Genomic DNA, 21,040 nt, shown 5'->3' with positions numbered 1-21,040 from the left:
TAAGAGAACTTAAGTATTGTTTCATAGTGATCTATGATCCTGTTTAATCAGCATTCAAATCTTTTGACATTTTTGACAGTTTTCCAAAATCAGATTCTGAATTAATTTATTGTATTCTATTTATAGAATATATAGAATATAAATATAATATATATTCTATATAAATAGAATTCTAGAATGTTGGCCAGGCTGGTCTTGACCTCAGGTGATCCACCCGCCTCGGCTTCCCAAAGTGCTGGGATTACAGGCGTGAGCCAGCGTGCCCAGCCCTAAATGAATTATTAATCTTGGACTGACCTTGAGATTTCCCATAGGTCCCCTGGAAAATGTCAAAGGATTTGTTCTTTCACCTAGTAAAAATATTGTTTGTTTGATATATTAAATTATGTGGGAAACATTGTCAAGTAAAAAGTGATGCTTAAGCTTTTCTAGGTTGTATTTGTATGGGTAAATATTAATAATAAAAACATTCCAGAAATTATGTGAATTTCATAGACATTTGCCAATACCCTCATTGTCCATCATATGTCCTTGTATATACTGTTATCATCATAATGCCAACTATTATTTAAATATTTAAATATTGTGTGCCACAAAAATAACCTAATTCCCTCATAAGTTTTATCATTTTTATAATGAACAGAGTTTAACCATAGACATTTTAAGTCTTTTATTATCCACAGATAGTTTTTCTTTTACTCTGATTTTTCCTGAAAGCTCCTGTAATCAGCTTATAAGCCAGAATGCTTCATTTTCAACACAACTGATTGTCTTAGAGACCTATGGAAAGGACCATGCCAGGTACTCTGGGGTGTAGCCTTCGAATGGCATTGCTTAGATACTTGTAGACCATACCTCTGGAATGAGTATGGATTTCCACAGCTAGTAGAGAAGCTGACTCATAAAACTGCTAACCCGGGATAAAGCAGAAGATTCAATTACATGGGGCAGAATAAACTAATAAATAAGATAATTTTTATGGTTATTGTTTTGGAATATTTCTCATTCTTTAATGTCTTATTTAAGGAGCATTTTTTTTCCTGTTTTCTCATGCTTTCTGTAACTCATGACAATTTAGTAGGTTATGCTTTTGTAAAAAGAGATGAAACATATTTTCTTCCAACCTGATCCCTCCAGAATTCAGAAGCACTTATTGAGTATTCTAATTCTCAACGTCATTACGATTATTTGGATAAGTTCAATAAGATTCTGTCTTCCTTGTAACAGGACATACTTGGAAAAATCAGTTTATAACCAAGGCTTTGACTGGGATGTCATATTTGAGAATGATGCATTGAATCAGATACGTCCAGACACTTTTAAGGCACAAAGACTTTATGGAGTCAATGCTTACAAAGTCCTCTTGGGAAAACTGGCCTGCTGCTTGGCTTATTGGATCCTGCCATCTTATACATTTTCTCAATTCTTTTAGTTTCCTCTGATAGCCTACTACAAGTCTCCAAACTAACATTTTTAATTTCTCCCTACCTTCCTCACTTGGCATCACTGAGAACTAAAACTGTCTTTTTCCCAGAAGGGGACAGTTAAGACTGTCTTCTTAAGCAAACTTTAGTCAGGTTTCTCTAAGTCTTTTTTGTGTCTAGGCCCCATTCTTGCAATACCTGCATAGCCCAGTTTCAGCAAGAATCTTGCTAAGTTACTTAAGAGAAAATGTTTTACCCTTGATATCAGATCACCCTTGATACTTGGTCAAATTGCTCATCCCCCACCAGGCAATATGTGATCACCTTGGCTTGCCTTCAGCAAGAATACTGTTAAGGCTCTATAACCAGAATCCTCCTATGTTTCCTCTTAGTTATTTTCCATCCACTCACCTCCATCCTGCTCCTTGGCTATAAATCCCTGCTTGTTATTGCTGTATTTGGAACTGATCCCAGTTCTATACTGAGGTCTCTTTCCTTTATTGTAATAGTTACTGAATAAAATCTGTTTTTACTGCTTTAATCACTTCCAGTTCCGGTTTTCTTTGACATTATCAAAAGTATACAATATGGAAGAGCAATTACTGTCATGTGTTTACACTGACAGATATTTCAGCTTGCAATTGTATAAAACCAGTGATGCACAAAGCCTGAGTTGGTGCTTTGTGTATGTAGAGAATGTCCATGAGGGAGATATGCCTGACAACTTTTTGTCCTATTTATTACTGAAAACCTAGGGTATGGAAAAAGATACATTGAGCTTTGTGTGTGAAGAGGAAGGCAACACATTGCTATGCAAATAAAAGAGGTGTCCTCTAAGTGGTAATTTATATTGTATTTGCGAAGAATAGTTGGTGGTCAAAAAATACTCCCATTAGGTTTTGATTTATTGTTGAAGGAAATACTGCTAATTATTAGTCCTATCAAGCTGTAGCCTTTAAGTATGTACATACCTTTTTCGCATACTATGTGAGGAATTGGGCTGTAAGTATAATCTGACTGTTGAGGAAAGAAGAGTCTCATGTTAGTTTTTAAAATGAGAGACAATTAAAATATTCCCTCATAATGCTAATAATTCAAGTAAAGACTATTTTGAGTAACTTACTTGAGTGACATGTCACAGCAGTATGTTTATTCATTACGTTGAATTGTTTGAACCTTCACTTCAGTCTCAAAATATTCCATTTAAAAAATTTGCAGATAACAGATTAGAGTTTCTTTTTAAAAAACTGAACGGTGGTATAAAAATGGTTTAAACATCAGTGTTTTCCCATACCTTTTTTTTTTTTTTTTTGAGACGTAGTCTCCATCTGTCGCCCAGGCTGGAGTGCAGTGGCACGATCTCGGCTTACTGCAGCCTCCGCCTCCCAGGTTCCAGTGATTCTCCTGCCTTAGCCTCCTAAGTAGCTAGGACTACAGGCGCGTGCCACCATGCCTGGCTCTCTTTTTTTTTTTTTTAGTAGAGACAGAGTTTCACTGTGTTAGCCAGGATGGTCTTGATCTCCTGACCTCGTGATCTGCCCGCCTCAGCCTCTGAAAGTGTTGGGATTACAGGCGCGAGCCACCGTGCCTAGCCCTCCCATACCTTTCTTTTATAATTACTTTTATAATGACTTATTGTCTCATATATTTAAAAATTCTATCACTACAAATGTTATGTTACTTACATAATGCTTCATGAGAAAATGAAATAATACTTTTTAGAGCTAAAACCAGTTAAAGAATAATTAGAAAATCTATTTACTCTGTCTCCCAAGTTGAAATGGTCTTTCTGCATTCATTTATAAGTCTGTCAATTTAATGCCTGATAGAGTTCTGAAACATCTTCAGTGATGAATCTTTATAATTTCTAGGTTCACAATAGTCTAAATATGCATTTGTCTCTGACAAAGCCACCAAATGTTTACTGTCATTTAATAATCATTAATGGAGAATCAAGAGTTTATAATTTGGTTAATCACAATAGAAACTAGTTGGATGTGGAACTCAAGGACTTGTGGCTCAGAGTCTTTGTCATTGGGTCAGGTGTTGACAATTTGATAAGCGCACAAACAAAATACAGTCTCTTTCACTGATAAGGAATAATAAATAAATTGATATTTTATTTAAAATAAAATATTTTGAAAAAATATCTTAGTATTGTGGTCCATGGATGCTGAAATAGTATTTGTCACTTTTGTTAAAAAAAAAAAAAAAGGTAGTGTTGGCCGGGCGCGGTGGCTCGTGCCTGTAATCCCAGCACTTTGGGAGGCTGAGGTGGGTGGATCACCTGAAGTCAGGAGTTCAAGATCAGCCTGGCCAATATGGTGAAACCCCATCTCTGCTAAAAATAGCTGGACATGGTGGCGGGTGCCTCTAATCCCAGTTACTTGGGAGGCTGAGGCACGAGAATCGCTTGAACCTGGGAAATGGAGGTTGCAGTGAACTGAGACCATGCCATTGCACTCCAGCCTGGGCAACAAGAACAAAACTCCATCTCAAAAAAAAAAATAAAAAAGATTGTGTTTGTTGATCACATACTATGAGGCAAACATTTTAAGTGTCATGAACTCATGTTAACTGTGAAGGAGCCAGTAGTTTACAAACTGATACATGGAGGGAATAACTTATTCAAACTCACCCAGCCGTTTATTGGCAGAATTAGGATTTTAACAGAGTCAGTCTGGTAGTAAAGTCTGCTCTTACCCACTATCTGGCAGAGATAAATAGCACTGTAGGAGTCCCTGAGAGGTCAACTCAAGTATAAGTATTTTATATTTTGAGGTTTCCTAAAGTTTTTCTCTACTTCATTAACATACAAGTTGCCCACATTATTCTCCTTCTCATTATTACTACAACTAGTTGAGTATTTTGATTAGAATACTTCTGGGAGAGAAGTGGTTGCTAAGAAGGGAATGCTTTATAGACAGAGAAAGGATCATTTTTATGGTCACAGGTTATTTTCTAGTCTTGGCCAAATTTTCTTTTTGGTGGGGGGACTATTGTGGTCCAAAGACAATTTAGGTGACTCATAACCTATCACCTCTAATCCCCCAGATGTCTCAAAATTGCATGCTCATGAGAGTATCTCAATGAGTGAATAGCAGTATCTCCTTGCATTAAAAATTTACACATATCATAAGTACTTTTAAAAATCAGAGTATCTCAGTGAGTGAATAGCAGTATCTCCTTGCATGAAAGATTTACACATATCATACTTTAATATAAATAAATTCAAAAATACAGATCAGCTTTCCTATAAGTGTATTAAAAACCTTTTTATGAATAGCAATTTAAAATATTTTAAAACATTTATTTTGCACAGCTTTGTTTACTAGGTTTAATTTATCTTATTACTATTTGTTAAAAATAAATGGAAATTCAAGTTTATAGTCTTGCTCTAAATCATTTTTAAAAAATCAGATTTCAGAATGTAATGTTTTTGGCTTGTTTTAAATATACCTGCTTGCTGGCTCTTGTGTGTTGGGGTAGAGCTTTCTTTTTAAAATCTAGTAGCGCCCTCTAGAGCAAAAGGTAAAATACAATTTGATAAGAAAGGAGCAGTTTAACAAATTCAAATATTCTCCTTGAAATTTCCTATCTGGAGTAATAGTTTGTTACTTAGAAGTACCAAAGAGCTGGCCAGACATGGTGGCTCATGCCTTTAATACCAGCACTTTGGGAGGCCGAGGTGGGCAGATCACTTGAGATCAGAAGTTCAAGACCAGCCTGGCCAACATTGTGAAACCCCGTCTCTACTAAAAATACAAAAATTAGATGGGCATGGCATGGTGGCTCATGCCTGTAATTCCAGCTACTTGGGTAGTGGGGGAGAGGTGGGTGGGGCTGAGGCAGGAGAATCTATTGAACCCAGGAGACAGGAGTTGCAGTGAGCCAAGATCATGCCACTGTAGCACTCCAGCCTGGGTGATAGAGTGAGATTCCCTCTCAAAAAAAAAAAAAAAAAAAAAAAAAAGGAGCAAAGACCTGAACCTAAATTTTTTTTGCTCAAATATATATATATATATATTCTTATCAAGGATGCCTTTTAGGTAAGCTCTTCTTACCTAACATTAAAGATTAAAACATCTTTTTCTTACCTCCTTGTGAATGTAATGGTATGTAATTTTATTTTAGAATGGATATTTTGATAAAATTACCCATAAGTATTGAATTTCTTGTTGACCAATATAACATGCTAAAATTTTATTGTATGTCCAGTTTGTATGTGATAGTGTATTTGTTTTGAGAATTACAAAATAGAGAATAAACCACACCCCTTGTACTTATGCTCTTATTTCCACTTGTTTTTTGTAGTACAGCATGACACATATTGGGTCTTGTAGTAGTCTTGAGTAAAAAATTATCTTGATTAAATTAATTAATAATATTATTATTGATATATATCCATTTTCTATTACAGAAGAAAATACTCAGGAAACATCCCAGGTGAAGAAAAGTTTGACTGAAAAAGTTTCTCTCTATAGAGGTGACATCACATTGCTAGAGGTAGATGCTATAGTCAATGCTGGTGAGTAGGAGATTTTTCTGTGATGTGTTTGTTATATAAGTATTATTTCAAAATATTTTTTATAATTAAGAATGTAAGTATTTTAGAAAAAAATGCTTTCTGATATATAAATGTCTAATCTATTTCTCTTCTTGATTAAACACATTGGAGATCTATGTTTTTGTATGTTCAGCAATTAATGTGCATCTACAGCACCCTCTACAGTGAAAGGTGCTAGGTTGAGATTAGGATACTGGACCACTGGAGAAGTGACAGATTGTTGCAGAAAATTCTTCAGAAGGAATTTTAGCAAGTATATATATTATTGTTACTTTCATAGCTTGAATTAATAGTTGGCCAACATAAATACAAGCTCATCAAGCTTTTTTTCTTCTTTTGAATAGGTTGTCAGGCAATGATTGAACTGTGTAAGCCAAAAGTGAAAATATAAAGAAATTATTTCAGTGATTTCAAAACTTAAGTTGTTTGGGTTCCGGTTTTCATTTTCATCATGAAATGCTTCATTTTAACCAGCATATTTTAATTATTTTTAATAATTAATTATCTAGTTAATTTTCCTATTTCAACACTGGGAAAAATTTAACAGATGTTATATTTTACTATGTGGCTATATATCAAAAAAGATGTAATAGCTGTGATACTATAAAAATATTGTAAATGAGAGGATATTTAATGGTTTTAATTTGTGTTTTGTAAAGTTAGGCTGTTTGAAGGTTGCAAGTGTCAATTAAAAACAAATCTGGACTTAGGTAAGGAGAGGTTTTATCTAAATAGACTATTACAATAAAAGGAGGAGGATGATTCCAATAGCGGGAGGCAGAATATTGTGTTATCAGGAATGTTTTTCCCTGAGGTCAGCTGGTTCTGGGGAATGGCCGTTAAGGAGGGGTGGCTCACCTTCCATTGCTTCAGGGTGGACCAAAGTTCAGGGGTTTCAAGGAAGGAGAGGAGGCTGACTAAAGTTTGGTCGGGTCATTGGTGGGCATTGACCAACCAGAATGGCAAATGGGGAAAAGCGTTTGGCTAATGATGTATGAGACAGAGAATGGGAATTTGGAAAGTCCGTTTCTGGCCTTGTCATTTGGCTGCAAGGTGGTCATCTGTCAGTTTTATCTAGTAAGCCTGTTCCCAGAACACAAAAGGATAGGGGTAATTTCTTGACTGTGACTCTTTCCAAGAGTACAGAGTTCAGGTGAAGTTCAGTGTTATCTCCAGGTTCCCTGTGGTGATAATAAATTCACACAGGATAGTAGGAAAATGCATTGGCAGGCGAACAGAAGGGTCTAATGGAGAACTGAAACATTGTTCAAGGATATTGTACAGCTCTGGCAATTGAGCAGAAAGTTCAGAATACTGATCTGCTTGTTGTTCCCTTAGAATTGGGTATCAGTTACAGCGGGGCACGGTGACTCATGCCTGTAATCCCAGCACTTGGGGAGGTCGAAGTGGGTAGATCACTTGAAGTCAGGAATTCAAGACCAGCCTGGCCAACATGGTGAATCCCATCTCTACCAAAAAATACAAAAATTAGCTAGGTATGATGGCGAGCGCCTGTAGTCCCAGCTACTTGGGAAGCTGAGGCAGGAGAATCGCTTGAACCTGGGAGGTGGAGGTTGCAGTGAGCTGAGATCATACCACTGCACTCCAGCTTGGGTGACAGATTGAGACCCTGTCTCAAAAAAAAAAAAAAAAAAAAAGTGATTGGATGTCAGTTGCTTTGTACCATAGCTGCTTTGCCGTAATCAAGGCTCAGTTTTCTCCTTTTCTTCTTCTGATGCTTCTGCACTTCCTTTCTCCTTTGCTGCTTCTGCTGTCTGTCTAAAATGTAAAGTCTTCTTGAGAGAGGAGGCTGGGTCATTTAATCGCCACCCAATATGACTCACTCTTTCATCCTCAGGTTACCTCATAGGATACAGGTCTCCCTTATATGTAGTATCTGTGAATTGTTCATTTGTGGTCCTGGGTATCAAGATGCTTTCTCTGTCCCGTGGGGCCTCTGTGGGAAGACAGGCCCTTAGAAAGGGTCTCAGGAAGTCCTCTCCAGTAGTTTTAATAAGATATCACTATAGATAGTAATTTAATGTATATGCCCTAAATTCTATAAATATATGAACTTTAATTTTAAAACATTTAAAAGATCATATGTGTTTATATATATATAAAAGATCACGTGTGTGTGTAAATATACATAAAAGATATATATGTATATATATCTTTATATATACATCTATGTGTGTATATATAAAAGATATATATGTGTATATATACATAAAAGATATATGTATAGATTATGTATATATATCTTTTATGTATATATACACACATATGATCTTTTATATATACACACATATGTATCTATATACACATGATCTTTTAAATTTTTAAAAATTAAAGCTCTGCCGGGTACAGTGGCTCACGCCTGTAATCCCAGTACTTTGGGAGGCCAAGGCAGGTGGATCATGAGGTCAAGAAATCGAGACCATCCTGGCAACATGATGAAACCCCATCTCTACCAAAAATTCAAAAATTAGCCCGGCATGGTGGTGTGTGCCTGTAAGTCCCAGCTACTCGGGAGGCTGAGGCAGGAGAATTGCTTGAACCTGGGAGGCAGAGGTTGCAGTGAGTCGAGATCATGTGACTGCACTCCAGCCTGGCGACAGAGTGAGACTCCATCTCAAAAAAAAAAAAAAGTTAAAGCTCATTTATTTGTAGAATTTAGGGCATATACATCAATATATATAGACACATAAAAATATACACACATATCTTTTAAATTTTAAAAAATGTATGTGTATATGTACATATGTATATAAATACACTGTCAGCCTTCCTGTATGTTCTTGTAATTTCTAACCATTACTCCTAGTTCTGTCCTGAGGAAGTACAATTGATCATATCTACTTCCTTTTTAAATACTTGAAGATCACTCTCACAGGTTTTCTCCTTCTTGTTGTTAAGATAACATTGATTTTGCCATGTTAGCACACACTTAATAAGAGTAACAATGGTCTTTTCTTGGTTTTGCTGTCTTCCCATGGAAGCCACACATTAGTACCATTTTCTCTTTTTGTGTCAACTCCTAAAGCAATGTCATCTCCTTCTTAAACATATTTAATGCTGTGTATTTGTTAAATTGAATTATTTAATATATGGAATTGAATTTGTAGATCTCTGACTAATGGGACATTCAGCATTGGAAACTTGACACAGTGAACCAATTGGCTCTGTTTTTTGTTTTATCTGATCAATTAATAAAAATATTTTGGGAGTAATTATCGAAATAAAATAAAATGGTGCAAAACAGAAGAACATCATTAACTACCTCATCACTATTTTGTTCTTTTAAATATCATCTTGCTCTTTCCTAAATGTATAACTTTTCATAGCTGCTGCGTAATATATAAGGGTATGATGAATTTATATGAAGACAGGCAGCAACTTTTGCTTACTCCCAAAATGATTTGGTAATTTTAACTCACCTCTCTGGCTGTGATGATTGTAATTTGGCCATGTTTTGCATCTCACAAGGATAGTCTCATCAGGAAGATCCCAGGTAGATGAAAAAGGGATGCCAAGTGAATATACACTGTAATGGCTCTATTTACAGCTTTCTGCTGTGCAGTTTGTTTGCCTGGTGTGGAAGGAGTGGAGCAGCTGTTAACTTTTCAGGTGAACAAGGCAACATGGCAGGAAACTATAGAACTGCCTCTACTGGGAGGGGAGTGAAAAACAGTACCCCTAGTCACTATGCCAAAGCAACCCCGTCACCTCCTGTTAGACTTCTGAAGTGCTCTTTTCATGACCATATTAGTACATTGGAACACCTGGTCTTAGTTGCTATAAATGAAATGATTTAAACTTCTTTCTAATAATGTGTGTTTTGAACTGCCTTAACCTCTTTAAATGTGACCCAGGATGGACTTCTTGTGTATTATATTCTTCTCTCTAGGAAATTATGCATGTTTAGTATGTTTTAATAAAACAGATTTTGCAAGCATTATAGTACACAGGGCGGTAGCACAAGTTTAGAGTTAGGCAGACCTGGGTTCAAAATTCAGGTTATCATAACCAAGGCCATTTTTTATTTAAACTTTTTATTTTGAAATAACGATAGAAAAGACAAAAATAGCACAGAGTCCTATGAACCCTCTGTAAACTTCTCCCAATGGTGGCTTTGTATATAGCTATAGTACAACATCAAAAGCAGATTTTAAAAAATAATTTATTTTAGATTCAGGGAGTACTTGTACACTCGTTACATGGTATATTCACAATGCTGAAGTTTGGAGTATGATTGATCTTGTCACCCAGGTAATGAGCGTAGTACCCAATAGTTACTTTTTCAACCCTTGCCCCTTCTTTTCCTTCCACCTTAGTAGTCCCCAGTGTGTGTTGTTGCCATTTTTATGTCCGTGTTTACCCAATGTCAAAAACCAAAAATTGATACTGTTACATTACTATTATCTAGACTACATACTTTATTCAGTTTTAACCATTTTTAAACTTGCATTCATGTGAATGTGTGTATATGTGTGTGTAGTTCTTTGTAGTTTTATTTAATGCATACATTCATGCGACCACCACCACAATCTAGATACAGAACTATTCCATTATCATAAAAGAACTCCCTCATGCTGTCCGGGCGTGGTGGCTCACGCCTGTAATCCCAGTATTTTGGGAGGTCGAGGTGGGTGGATCATGAGGTCAGGAGTTCAAGACCAGCCTGGCCAAGATGATGAAACCCCGATTCCTTTAAAAATACAAAAATTAGCTGGGTGCAGTGGCAGGTGCCTGTAATCCCAGCTAATCTGGAGGCTGAGGCAGGAGAATTGCTTGAACCCAGGAGGTGGAGGTTGCAATGAGCTGAGATTGCACCATTGCACTCTAGCCTGGGCAACAGAGCAAGACTCCATCTCAAAAAAAATAAAGAACCCCCTCTTGCTGCCACCTTTGTGTTTATATCCACCCATCTGCCTCCCTCCCTGTTTTCCATCTCTACCGTTTTATCGTTTTTAGGATGGAATATAATTCTAAAAAGACATAATCAATAATGCTGCAGTGAACATGCCACTACTGATATCCCTTTGACATACTGATTTCAGTTGCTTTGGATACCTGGAAGTAGAATCAACAGATCATATGGCAGTTTTATTTTTGGCTTGTTGAGGAACCTCCATGGTGTTTTCTTCTGTTAATGTACGTTCCCAACAGTGTGCAGGAGTTCTCTTTTCTCTGCATCGTCACCAACACTTGTTCTGTTTCAACATGACAAAAGCCATTCCAACAGGTGTGAAATGATATCTCATTGTGGATTCCATTTGTGCTTCCCTAATGATTAGTGGTGCTGAGCATTTTTTTCATGTACTTGTTGGTCATTTGTATGTCTTCTGAGAAATGTCTGTTCAGGTCCTTTGCGTGATTTTTAATGGGGTTGTTTTCTTACTGTTGAATTCTTTAAGTTCTTTATATATTTTGGCTATTAACTCTTTTTCAGAAGTATTCTTTGCAAATATTTTCTCCCATTTTGTGGGTTGTTTCTTCACTTTGTTAATTGTTTCCTTTGCTGTGCAGGAGCTTTTTAGTTTGAGGCTGTCCCATTTGTCTGTTTTGCTTTCATTGCCACAGAAATTGCATTTACAGTAGAGAGGATGGTTACCAGAGGCTGGAGGGGGATTGGAGGAAGGGAATGGGGAGTTGATCAAAAGTTACAAAGTTTTAGATACACAGGAGGAATAGGTTTTGAGATTTATCTCATAGCAGGGTGTCTGTAATAAATAATAATGTATTATATATTTCAAAATAACTAAGGAAGTAAATTTCAAATGTCTCACCATAAAAAATGATAGACAAGTGAGGTGATGGATGTGTTAATTAGTTTGGCTTAATCATCCACATTGTGTATACATATATCAAAACATCACATTGTACCCCATAAACATATACAATGATTGGTCAATCAAAATAATATTAATAATAATAATAATAGTCATATAAATGGAATTATACAGCATGTAATCTTTTAAGGTTGCCTTTTTTCACTAAACATAATGCCCTGAGGGCCATTCAGATTGTATTAATGAATTAATGAATTTATATATTTATCAATTCAATAATTGTGCATTCCTTTTTATTGTTGAGTAGTAGTTCATTGCATAGATGTACCAGAGTTTGTTCAACCATTCACCCATTGAGGGACATTTGGAATCTTTTCAGTATTTTGCTGTTACCAATAAAGTTTTTATGAACATTTATGTACATGTTTTTATATGACCATGCATTTTTGTTTCTCTGGGATAGACATCCAAGAATGTGATTACTAGGTTACATGTAAGTACATGTTTAGTTTTATAAGAAACTGCTAAACTGTTTTTCATAGTAGCTGTACAATTTTACATTCTTACCAGCAATGTGTGAGAGGTTCAGTTTTTCTACATCCTTGCCAGTATTTGGTGGTGTAATTATTTCTTATTTTAGCTGTTGTAATAGGTATGTATTAATAGCTAATCATGTTTTTAATATTTATTTTTTATTTTTAATTTTTTTTCTCTGCTGTTTGAATCAGCATCATCATGGTTTTAATTGTGTTTCCCTAAAGGTTAATGATGTCAAACACCTCTCCATATGCTTATTTGCCACCTGTATATCAGTTCATATCTTGTGCCATTTTGTAATGGGTCTCAGTGATGTTTGTGAAGTTTGGGCATTTTTATTTTTTAAGGGCCCACCCTAAATCATATTGATATATACTGAAATATACTACAGTCCACATCCAACACAGTCCATACTTAAGGGTTGGATGATAGTTAATTAGTTAATATAGTGGCATGTTTTATAGATATTTAGGTAAACATTAATTTTGATTTTGTACTTTTCATATTTTGGAAACCTACATTATCTTTTTCTAGACTCTTGAAAAGCTTGTTGGTGTTATGCTCATAGTACTAATTATAAATTGCCCTGCTGACATCAGCTTGATTGGACAAATTATTCAACCCTTTAATCCTCACTTTTTGAATCTATAAATAGGGATAATACTAGTAATTAAGATCAGACAGATGTTGTAAGTAATGTGTGAAAAATACATAGCACAGTTCTTGCACAAAATATGTACTTGGCATATTTTAGCTATGGTATTTATTTTTGTATGGCTACTGAATGGATTTCATACTACTGCTATCTTTTCTGAGAGAACTCAGGTTAGTAGAGGAAATGGAGGATATCTTCTGTTTTTATTAGCATTCAGATTTTCCATTATGCAGAGCCAGTTTTCCCCTGAAAAGCACTGGTGCTCAAGCTAGAGCAGCTGCTTTCTTCGTGAGCAGTTTTCAAAATTCCACGTATTTTTATATGGATTTGTCTAGTTACTAATGTATAATTGACACTTATCTGTATGTCCTTTAAGTTTGACTCTCTTTTACCTTATTTTTTAAAGACAGGAGTCTCACTCTGTCACTCAGGCTGGAATGCAGTGGCATAATCATAGCTCAATGCAGGCTTGAGCTTCTGAGCTCAGCGATCTTCCTGCCTCAGCCTCCCAAGTGCTAGGACTACAAGCACGTGACACCATGCCTGGCTAATTAATTTTTCTTTTTTTTTTTTTTTTTTTTTTTTTTTGTAGAGACAGAGTCCTGCTGTGTTTCCTAGGGTGGTCTTGAACTCCTAGCTTCAAGCTATTCTCCTATCTAGACCTCCCAAAGTACTGGGATTATAGGTGTGAGCCACGTCACCTGGCCTTTGCTTTGATTCTGTTTTAAATAAAGTACAACTGTCTGTACAAAAAAGAGGTGTTTTCAGAACTAGATTGTCTGTATGTGACATTCAGATTCTGCCTCACAAAACAGTATTTTTGTAGAAAAAAATTCAGTATTTACTACGAGTAAGAGTCACGCTTTTAAATCAGTTACCTCATGGGGATGCTTGAAAACATTTTGGTACATATTCTTAGCTCTTTAGGGTTAAACAAACAGATATTCAAATGCTGCCTACATAGAGGAGTAAGAAACATTCATTTGACAAAAAAACCTCAAAAACAAACAAACAAACGCCCCAAAACCCCCAGGAAAATGTATTGAGTGCTTATTATGAGTTAAGAACTAGGTTGAACAGTGGAGGTAAAGACAAGTAAGTAAACAATTGCTATACAGCATGATAAAGTGTTTATTAGAGCCACGTCCAAGGTGCCATGGGCAAATACAGAAAAGCAAACAACTCAAGAAAGCAGGTGAGTGTATTTTGCATTTAGGAAACCACATGTGGCTGAGTGTGCTTGGAGCAAATACAGGCAGAGGCCAGATCATGAAGTGCTTTGTATGTCAGTTTCAGGGCTGAGTTTTTATTATTGTTATTATTATTATTTTTTTATCTTTTAGAAGATGGGGAGTTTTTGAGGAAATTTTTAGGGAGGATATGTGTTAGAGAGATCCCTTTGACTGCAGTGTGAAGGATAAATTGGGGAAGGATTATGTTTGAGGGGGAGACTGGAAGCAGAAATGAAACTCTTTGACTTTGTAATAAGTACATCGCTGAAGTAAGTCTGATTTTTCCCCTCCTAGCTCATAATTGTAGCTGTTGCTTCTTCTGACTCTGCCCTCTTTAATGGTGGGATGATTCTTGGATGATTATGGTTTGAATGCAGTTTGATTTGGAGTAACCTCAAAGAGCTTAAGTCTAGTGTGACTGGATTAGAGCAGACAAATAGAATCAAAGTGTATTTGTTCTTTCAACAACTTTCTTGAATTTTCAATTTGTACAGATGACATATCAAGACACTGCTAATCTGGCTTGTGCTAAACTGTTTTCACTAAAACTGTTCCCACCAATGTCACTATAACCTCTTTTTCTTGAAGTAATGGGCCCTTTTTTGGTCCTTATTTTCCTGGATCTCTCTATAGTATACAATACTGTTGACTACTTCATCCTTGAATGTTAATTTTCCTTTAGCTTCAGTGACACATTTGGTAGTCTCCTCTCCTTAGCTATACAGCCATAACCTTCATTTAAATCACATTATTTCTTACCTAGACTATTGCAATAGACTCCTGAATGCTTTACTTGCAACCTCACCTACTCTCCAGATGCAGACAAAATGATCTTTCTTACATTACTTCTCTGTACAGCCACCTTTAGTTGCTCCCCATGGCCCGTAAGATTGAGGGCAAACTCAGCATGTCAAACAAGACTTGCCTCAATATCCCTGCCATGCCAGTCTCCAGTCCACCAATCTCTTGCCACTGACCTGCAATTTTTTTCCATCCCCCACCGTTTTTCTCCTTTCTCCCTCCCACCCACTTTCTCTTTCCCCCTTTTCCTCTTGGGCTTTGCACAAGCTGCTGCCTCTACCTAAAATATTACTTCTCTAAAGAATTTCTCTTCCTAGCAGTTCCTGCCTCAGTCTTTCAGCATGCCAGATGATGTTTCATCTCCTACTGAAAGCCTGGATTCCCCTCATTCAGCCTTCCAATCTTGAATGAGTGTCAGGACTATGGGTTCCATAGCTTCATACACTTCTGCTAGCATAGCACATAATCTAATATTAGTTCACTTATGAAGGCCACTGAAATGATTTGGATACATTTGCTTATAAGGGCTTTATAAGATTTTTACCAAAATGAAATTACAAAATTAAAAAAAAAATTGTGGGAAACTTGAAGATCCCCAAGATCTTCAGATACTAGTGCGAGAAATGCAACTGTAGAGGATAGGAAATGTGGGACTCAAGTGAGAGACTGGGAGTATACACATAGATTAAGTTGGCATATTAATTTTATTGATATGAGTGGTAAGAGGTGTTGACAGCTAAATGTGCTAAATTGTTATGATAACCTAAGAGGCAAAATTAACAGATGAAGAAACATCGCCACGGAGAGGTTAAGTGATTCACCTCTGGTTATACAGCCAGTAAGTAGATCCAGGGCTTGTGTTCCCAGCATCTTTCCTGTTGAATTCTTTCACACAGAAACTATGATACTATCCTAAGCCATCTATCTGTATTAAATATAGATAATTCCTTAGTTGACCTTTTGGCCCTTGGAACACTATCAACCAATATGTGATATCAGGAGTTTTTATTAAAACTATGTGGTAATTATCATCTCTATTAAATAATACCTCATCTTTTAGTCCTTCTCTAGGAATTTAACAACCATATCTTGTTTGAATTGACTATAGGTCAGTTAGTGAAGTGCTATCTGGCAGTCTGAGCAGGTCTGGAAACGTGGCCTACTGAAGTGTAGTTGACCTCCCTTTGACAGTTCATTGTAACTTTGGAAGGATTATATCCAAATACTTTAAATGCAAAAGAAAAATGTTACCTTGCTCACTGTGCAGGAATAGTAAACGATAAGATCACTCCTCTTCAAATTTTTTCAAAGTGTTTAATTTACTAGTATGTAGGAGAGAACGTATTTACAATCAGGTCTAGATAGGTACAAATAAAAGGATGAATTAAAGTTAAAAATGTCTGTGGGTCCTAGTAAATTATATTGGCACACTTTTGGACTGAGAGTGGATTTTTTTTTTCTCCATGTACAGATGGATTCTGTCTAATAGAAGGGATAGACCAGGAAGCAAATAGGTACAGTTCATTGTGTATAAAGTATGTATCAAGTAATCTGTGGATGCAAAGAGAGTTAGTAAATTATTTGTTTTAATCTCATTCCTGTGATGAATAAATTGTAATTTTGAGTGAGAATTAATTTTCAGGCCCTATATATAAGTTAGTTTACTTTTTTTTTGTTTGCTTGCTTGAGACAGAGTCTTGCTCTGTCACCCAGGCTGGAGTGCAGTGGCACAATCTCCGCTCACCACAACATTCTCCTCCCCAGTTCAAGTGATTCTCATGCCTCAGCTTCCTGAGTAGCTGGGCTTACAGGTGGGTGGTACCACACCTGGCTAACTTTTTTGTATTTTTAGTAGAGATGGTGTTTTGCCATGTTGGCCACACTGGTCTCAAACTCCTGACCTCAAGTGATCCGCCCGTCTTGGCCTCCAAAAAGGATTGCAGGTGTGAGCCACTGCAGCTGGCTACTTTTAAAAACACTCTTTGCATATATGCCATATGGTCAGGGATTTTATTACTTCCTTACCTTGTTGTTTGAGCCATAGAGCTAAGAACATACTTGGTCCCTTATCTTAACATTGCATGTCCTAAATTGTGTTTTGAGAGAGGATAACAGATGCATCTACTAATCTTTGGCCTCCTGTCTTTCTCCTTTCTTGACATTTACACACAAACTTTGCCCATGGGAAGTTTAGTGCCTTTCCCAGATTTCTGAGGATTTGTTTTGAGGACGCTTACATTTTCATGATCCCTTCTTTCTCTGTAATATGGGTCTAGTAAATTTCTGATGGCCACAGTTGCCTCCTTATTTCTTGCCATTACTGTCTTCTCTGTCTTCACTGCAGGCTTCATCCCACACTTAGAACAGCCCAATATTTCCTTTATTTCCTAAAGCACTACTAATATTATGGGTAGTAGGTATTTACTGTAATTTAAGGGTTCATCAAACAGGCCCTCCATCTTAATGTAGCTGCATGTAGGATTATCTGTTTACAGTGACTAGGTCCTTGTATAATCTTATACCAAACCCATTGGTCAAAGAGCTTTGGTCTTTGCTAGAGCTTGGGGGTAAATACATCCATCTGATTTATGGTTCAGTATGTCATTAGAGACAATTTTACTTGTTCTGTGCCACAATCACAGAAAAATATTTTGGAGAAGATAGATTGCAGGCTGTGTTATAAAAAAGTGATGATAACTTTCTGACTGTAATCAGTTGGTTGTAGCCAAAAATTAATTCAGTTTGTCAGAAAAGTAATTTTTAAAAATGGAAAGTGAAGAAAGTTGATTTGTTTATTTTAGCTCTTCCTACCCCATACTACAAGGAGAGACATATTTTACATTGTGATTAATTATAGAGGACTTGGAGTCAGATCAATCATTATTTTAAGTATGCCTATTCAACTTCCTGGCCAAGTAACTCTGACAACTTATTTAACCTTTCTGAATCTCAGTTTTCTCATCAGCAAAATGGAGATAATATAGGTTGAATATTTCTTATCCAAAATGCTAGAAGTGTTTCAGGTTTTTTTTTGATTTTGGAATATTTGCATATACATAATGAGAAATCTTGGGGATGGGACCCAAGTCTAAACATGAAATTAATTTGTGTTCATATGCACCTTATACACGTAGCCTGAAGGTAATTTTTATACAATATTTTAGAATAGTTTTGTACAGTAAACAAAGTCTGTGTATGTTAAACTGTCAGAAAGCAAAGATGTCAGGTGTCAAATTTTCCACTCGTGGTGTCATACTGGCACTTAAAAGCTTTCGGATATTAGAGCATTGCAGATAGTGGATTTTTGGACTAGGGATGTTCAACCTGTGGTAGGGCCTATTTCACAGGGCTGTTGTGAAAATCTAAAGAAATGATGGCCATCTAAAGAGATACAAAGTACTTCACACAGTGCCTTATGTATGGACACATCAGTAAATGGTAGCAGAATTATACTGCTTAGTTTTAATATTGGAAAAAATTTTTATATGAATGTTACAAGGTAATTATGGGTGTTTTTCAAGTCCTGTGCAAAGATATATGTAAGGCCAACTAACAGGGTTTATTCTGTGTCCTTCAGCTTTAGCTGTGACAGTATTTACTTGAATTACATTTAGGAAAAGTTGTTCAATTCTGAAGTTTTATAATAAAAGTCAAGTTTCTATGACATTCTTGTAATTTGTATGAACCATTGACCAAGGAAAAGAATGGTTTTAGTGTACGTTAACAATGTGTTTTTACTATATTACTTGTGAATGTCATACTTGTGTCAAAAATTGAGATGATGTCATAAAATTATATAGATAACCATTTAATAGCTGAGCATAATTTGATTAAGAATAATTGATGTAGAATATATGAATTTTTAGATAGGTAAATAACATATTAGGACTGCACAGGGGGAAAGAAATTGTACTTATTAGAAATGTTTTATTCACCTCTACTTGCTTAAAATAAATGTTATTTTTATGTATTTGTTCTGTAAAACTGAAATGAAATAAGGCATATTTGAAGTTAGAATTTAAGTTATTGGGGAAATAAGGTTAATTTACTCTCTGAAATATTTTAGGACAGAATTTACAGCAACTACTTGATTCAATTTGAAATTTCATCTCTACTAGCAAAGCATCAAAGTTTTTTGACTTTTCACAAAGTTTTTGTATTATATATTTTTTCTCTTAACTTTCTGTTGAGCAGTCATAGATCCAAACACACACATAGAAATATATAGCTTAATAAATTTTGACAAACTGTCACACCTGTGTAACAGCATCCAGATAAATAAGCAGAATGTGGCCAGGTGCTCACGCCTGTAATCTCAACACTCCGAGGCAGGCGGATCACGGGGTCAGGAGGTCAAGACCAGCCTGACCAACATGGTGAAACCCCATCTCTACTAAAAATACAAAAATTAGCCAGGCATGGTGGCGCGTGCCTGTAATCCCAGCTACTCAGAAGGCTGAGGCAGGAGAATCACTTGAACCCAGGAGGCGCAGGTTGCAGTGAGTCAAGATCATGCCAGTGCACTCCAGCCTGGGTGACAGAGTGACACTCCATCTCAAAAAAGAAAAAGAAAAAAAAAAAAGGCAAAAGCAAAAAAAAAAAAAAAAAAAGCAGCAGAATGTTACCAGTACCCCAGAAACTCTCTTGGCATCCCTGGTAATGAATATAGTAAAGTGTATTTACTATCTTGACTTCTAGTAATGTGGATTACTTTTGCCTGTTTTTGTATTTTAGGTAAATTGACCTATATATATTCTTTAGTGTTTGGCTGTTTTTGTTCACCATTATGCTTGCAACATTGATACATACCGTTGGTTATAGATGTAGATCATTTGTTATGATTGTTATGTAATATTTCATTGTATAAATATGTCACAACTTATATATCCTATCTACTGTTGATGAGCTTTTAAGTAGTTTCTAGTCTGGGTGTTTTACTACTGCAGTGAACATGGTAACACATTTTTGTGTGCTATTTTTGTAAATACATAGCTATATATTTGTGTTGGGTCTATATCTGGGATATTAACTGTAAAATCATAGGATATATGCATATTTAACCTTAGTAGACACTGTTGTGTGGTTTAGTAGACACTGTTGTATGGTTTTCACTTTATACTTCCAGTAGCAGTGTATGAGACTTCTTATTACTCTATATCCTTGTCAACACTTATTTTCTGTGTTTTTAAAAATAGTGCATAAATTAGATCAACTGGTAATATTTTCATTAATTTGTAAGATATACCATGATAAATCAAATTTGATAGCAGTTTGTAGCTAACAATCCATGTTAAGCCAGCCTTTGTAAGTGAAGAAATAAAAAATGTAAATGTTATTGTCATATGGCCAAGGATAAGAAGATGGGGTTGTTTTATGTAGTTCCTATTGAGTTCATGAAAATATAAATGTATTAATTTTTCTCCCATAGATGGCAAAACTTAGGAAAAAATAAACCATTGTATTATAAAAGTACTACTACTGTTATTATTACTATTACTATTAACCCTTCATCATATGGGAAGACAAAGGGAAAAAAGTTTTTGGAATGATATTCTCAAACCTGCATTTGGAATAAAAGGTAATTTTGGAAAAATGTCTCCTAAAGTCTATTTCCATATGTGAAATATTCCATAAAGCCTGTCCTTTTGTTGAACATAGATATTTTAAAATCCTGCAATATAATCTTAAAGCCACATTCAAAATAGGTTGATATTAATAGTTTGCTTTTGTATCATAGATATGCCTTATTAATACATAATATTCATCTAATATCTTATAGTATTAATAATCTAATTTTTTTCCAGGTATAACATTGATGCATGTTTATTGATAGAAAATATAGACTAGTATAAAGAAGTAAAATGTGTCAAATTTTACTATCCAGAGATAACCACTATTAATACTTGCTTTACATCCTTATAATCTTTAAAATGCATGTATAGAGAGAGCTATAAATAGTACATTTTGCAGTAATACTATATGTGCTATATAGTAACTTGCTTTTTTCTCACTTATATAGATCAGTCATT

At 35.6% G+C, this 21,040-nt stretch overlaps 1 protein-coding gene across 5 annotated transcripts in view; it reads left to right on the top strand.

Moving 5' to 3' along the window:
• MACROD2 (mono-ADP ribosylhydrolase 2) overlaps positions 1-21,040 on the top strand; it is a 2,124,972-nt gene that overhangs the window by 80,672 nt on the left and 2,023,260 nt on the right. For all 5 annotated transcript variants that reach the window (XM_037985372.2, XM_007960545.3, XM_073008401.1 and 2 more), the window contains exon 3: positions 5,845-5,952. In XM_037985372.2, coding sequence (XP_037841300.1) covers positions 5,845-5,952 — 108 coding nt within the window. The remainder of the gene's footprint in view (positions 1-5,844; positions 5,953-21,040) is intronic.

The sequence above is a fragment of the Chlorocebus sabaeus genome, chromosome 2 (genome assembly GCF_047675955.1).
Source record: "Chlorocebus sabaeus isolate Y175 chromosome 2, mChlSab1.0.hap1, whole genome shotgun sequence".
Lineage (NCBI taxonomy): Eukaryota > Metazoa > Chordata > Mammalia > Primates > Cercopithecidae > Chlorocebus > Chlorocebus sabaeus.
The sequence above is the reverse complement of the archived record's forward strand: the minus strand, read 5'-3'. Positions and strand labels throughout refer to the sequence as shown.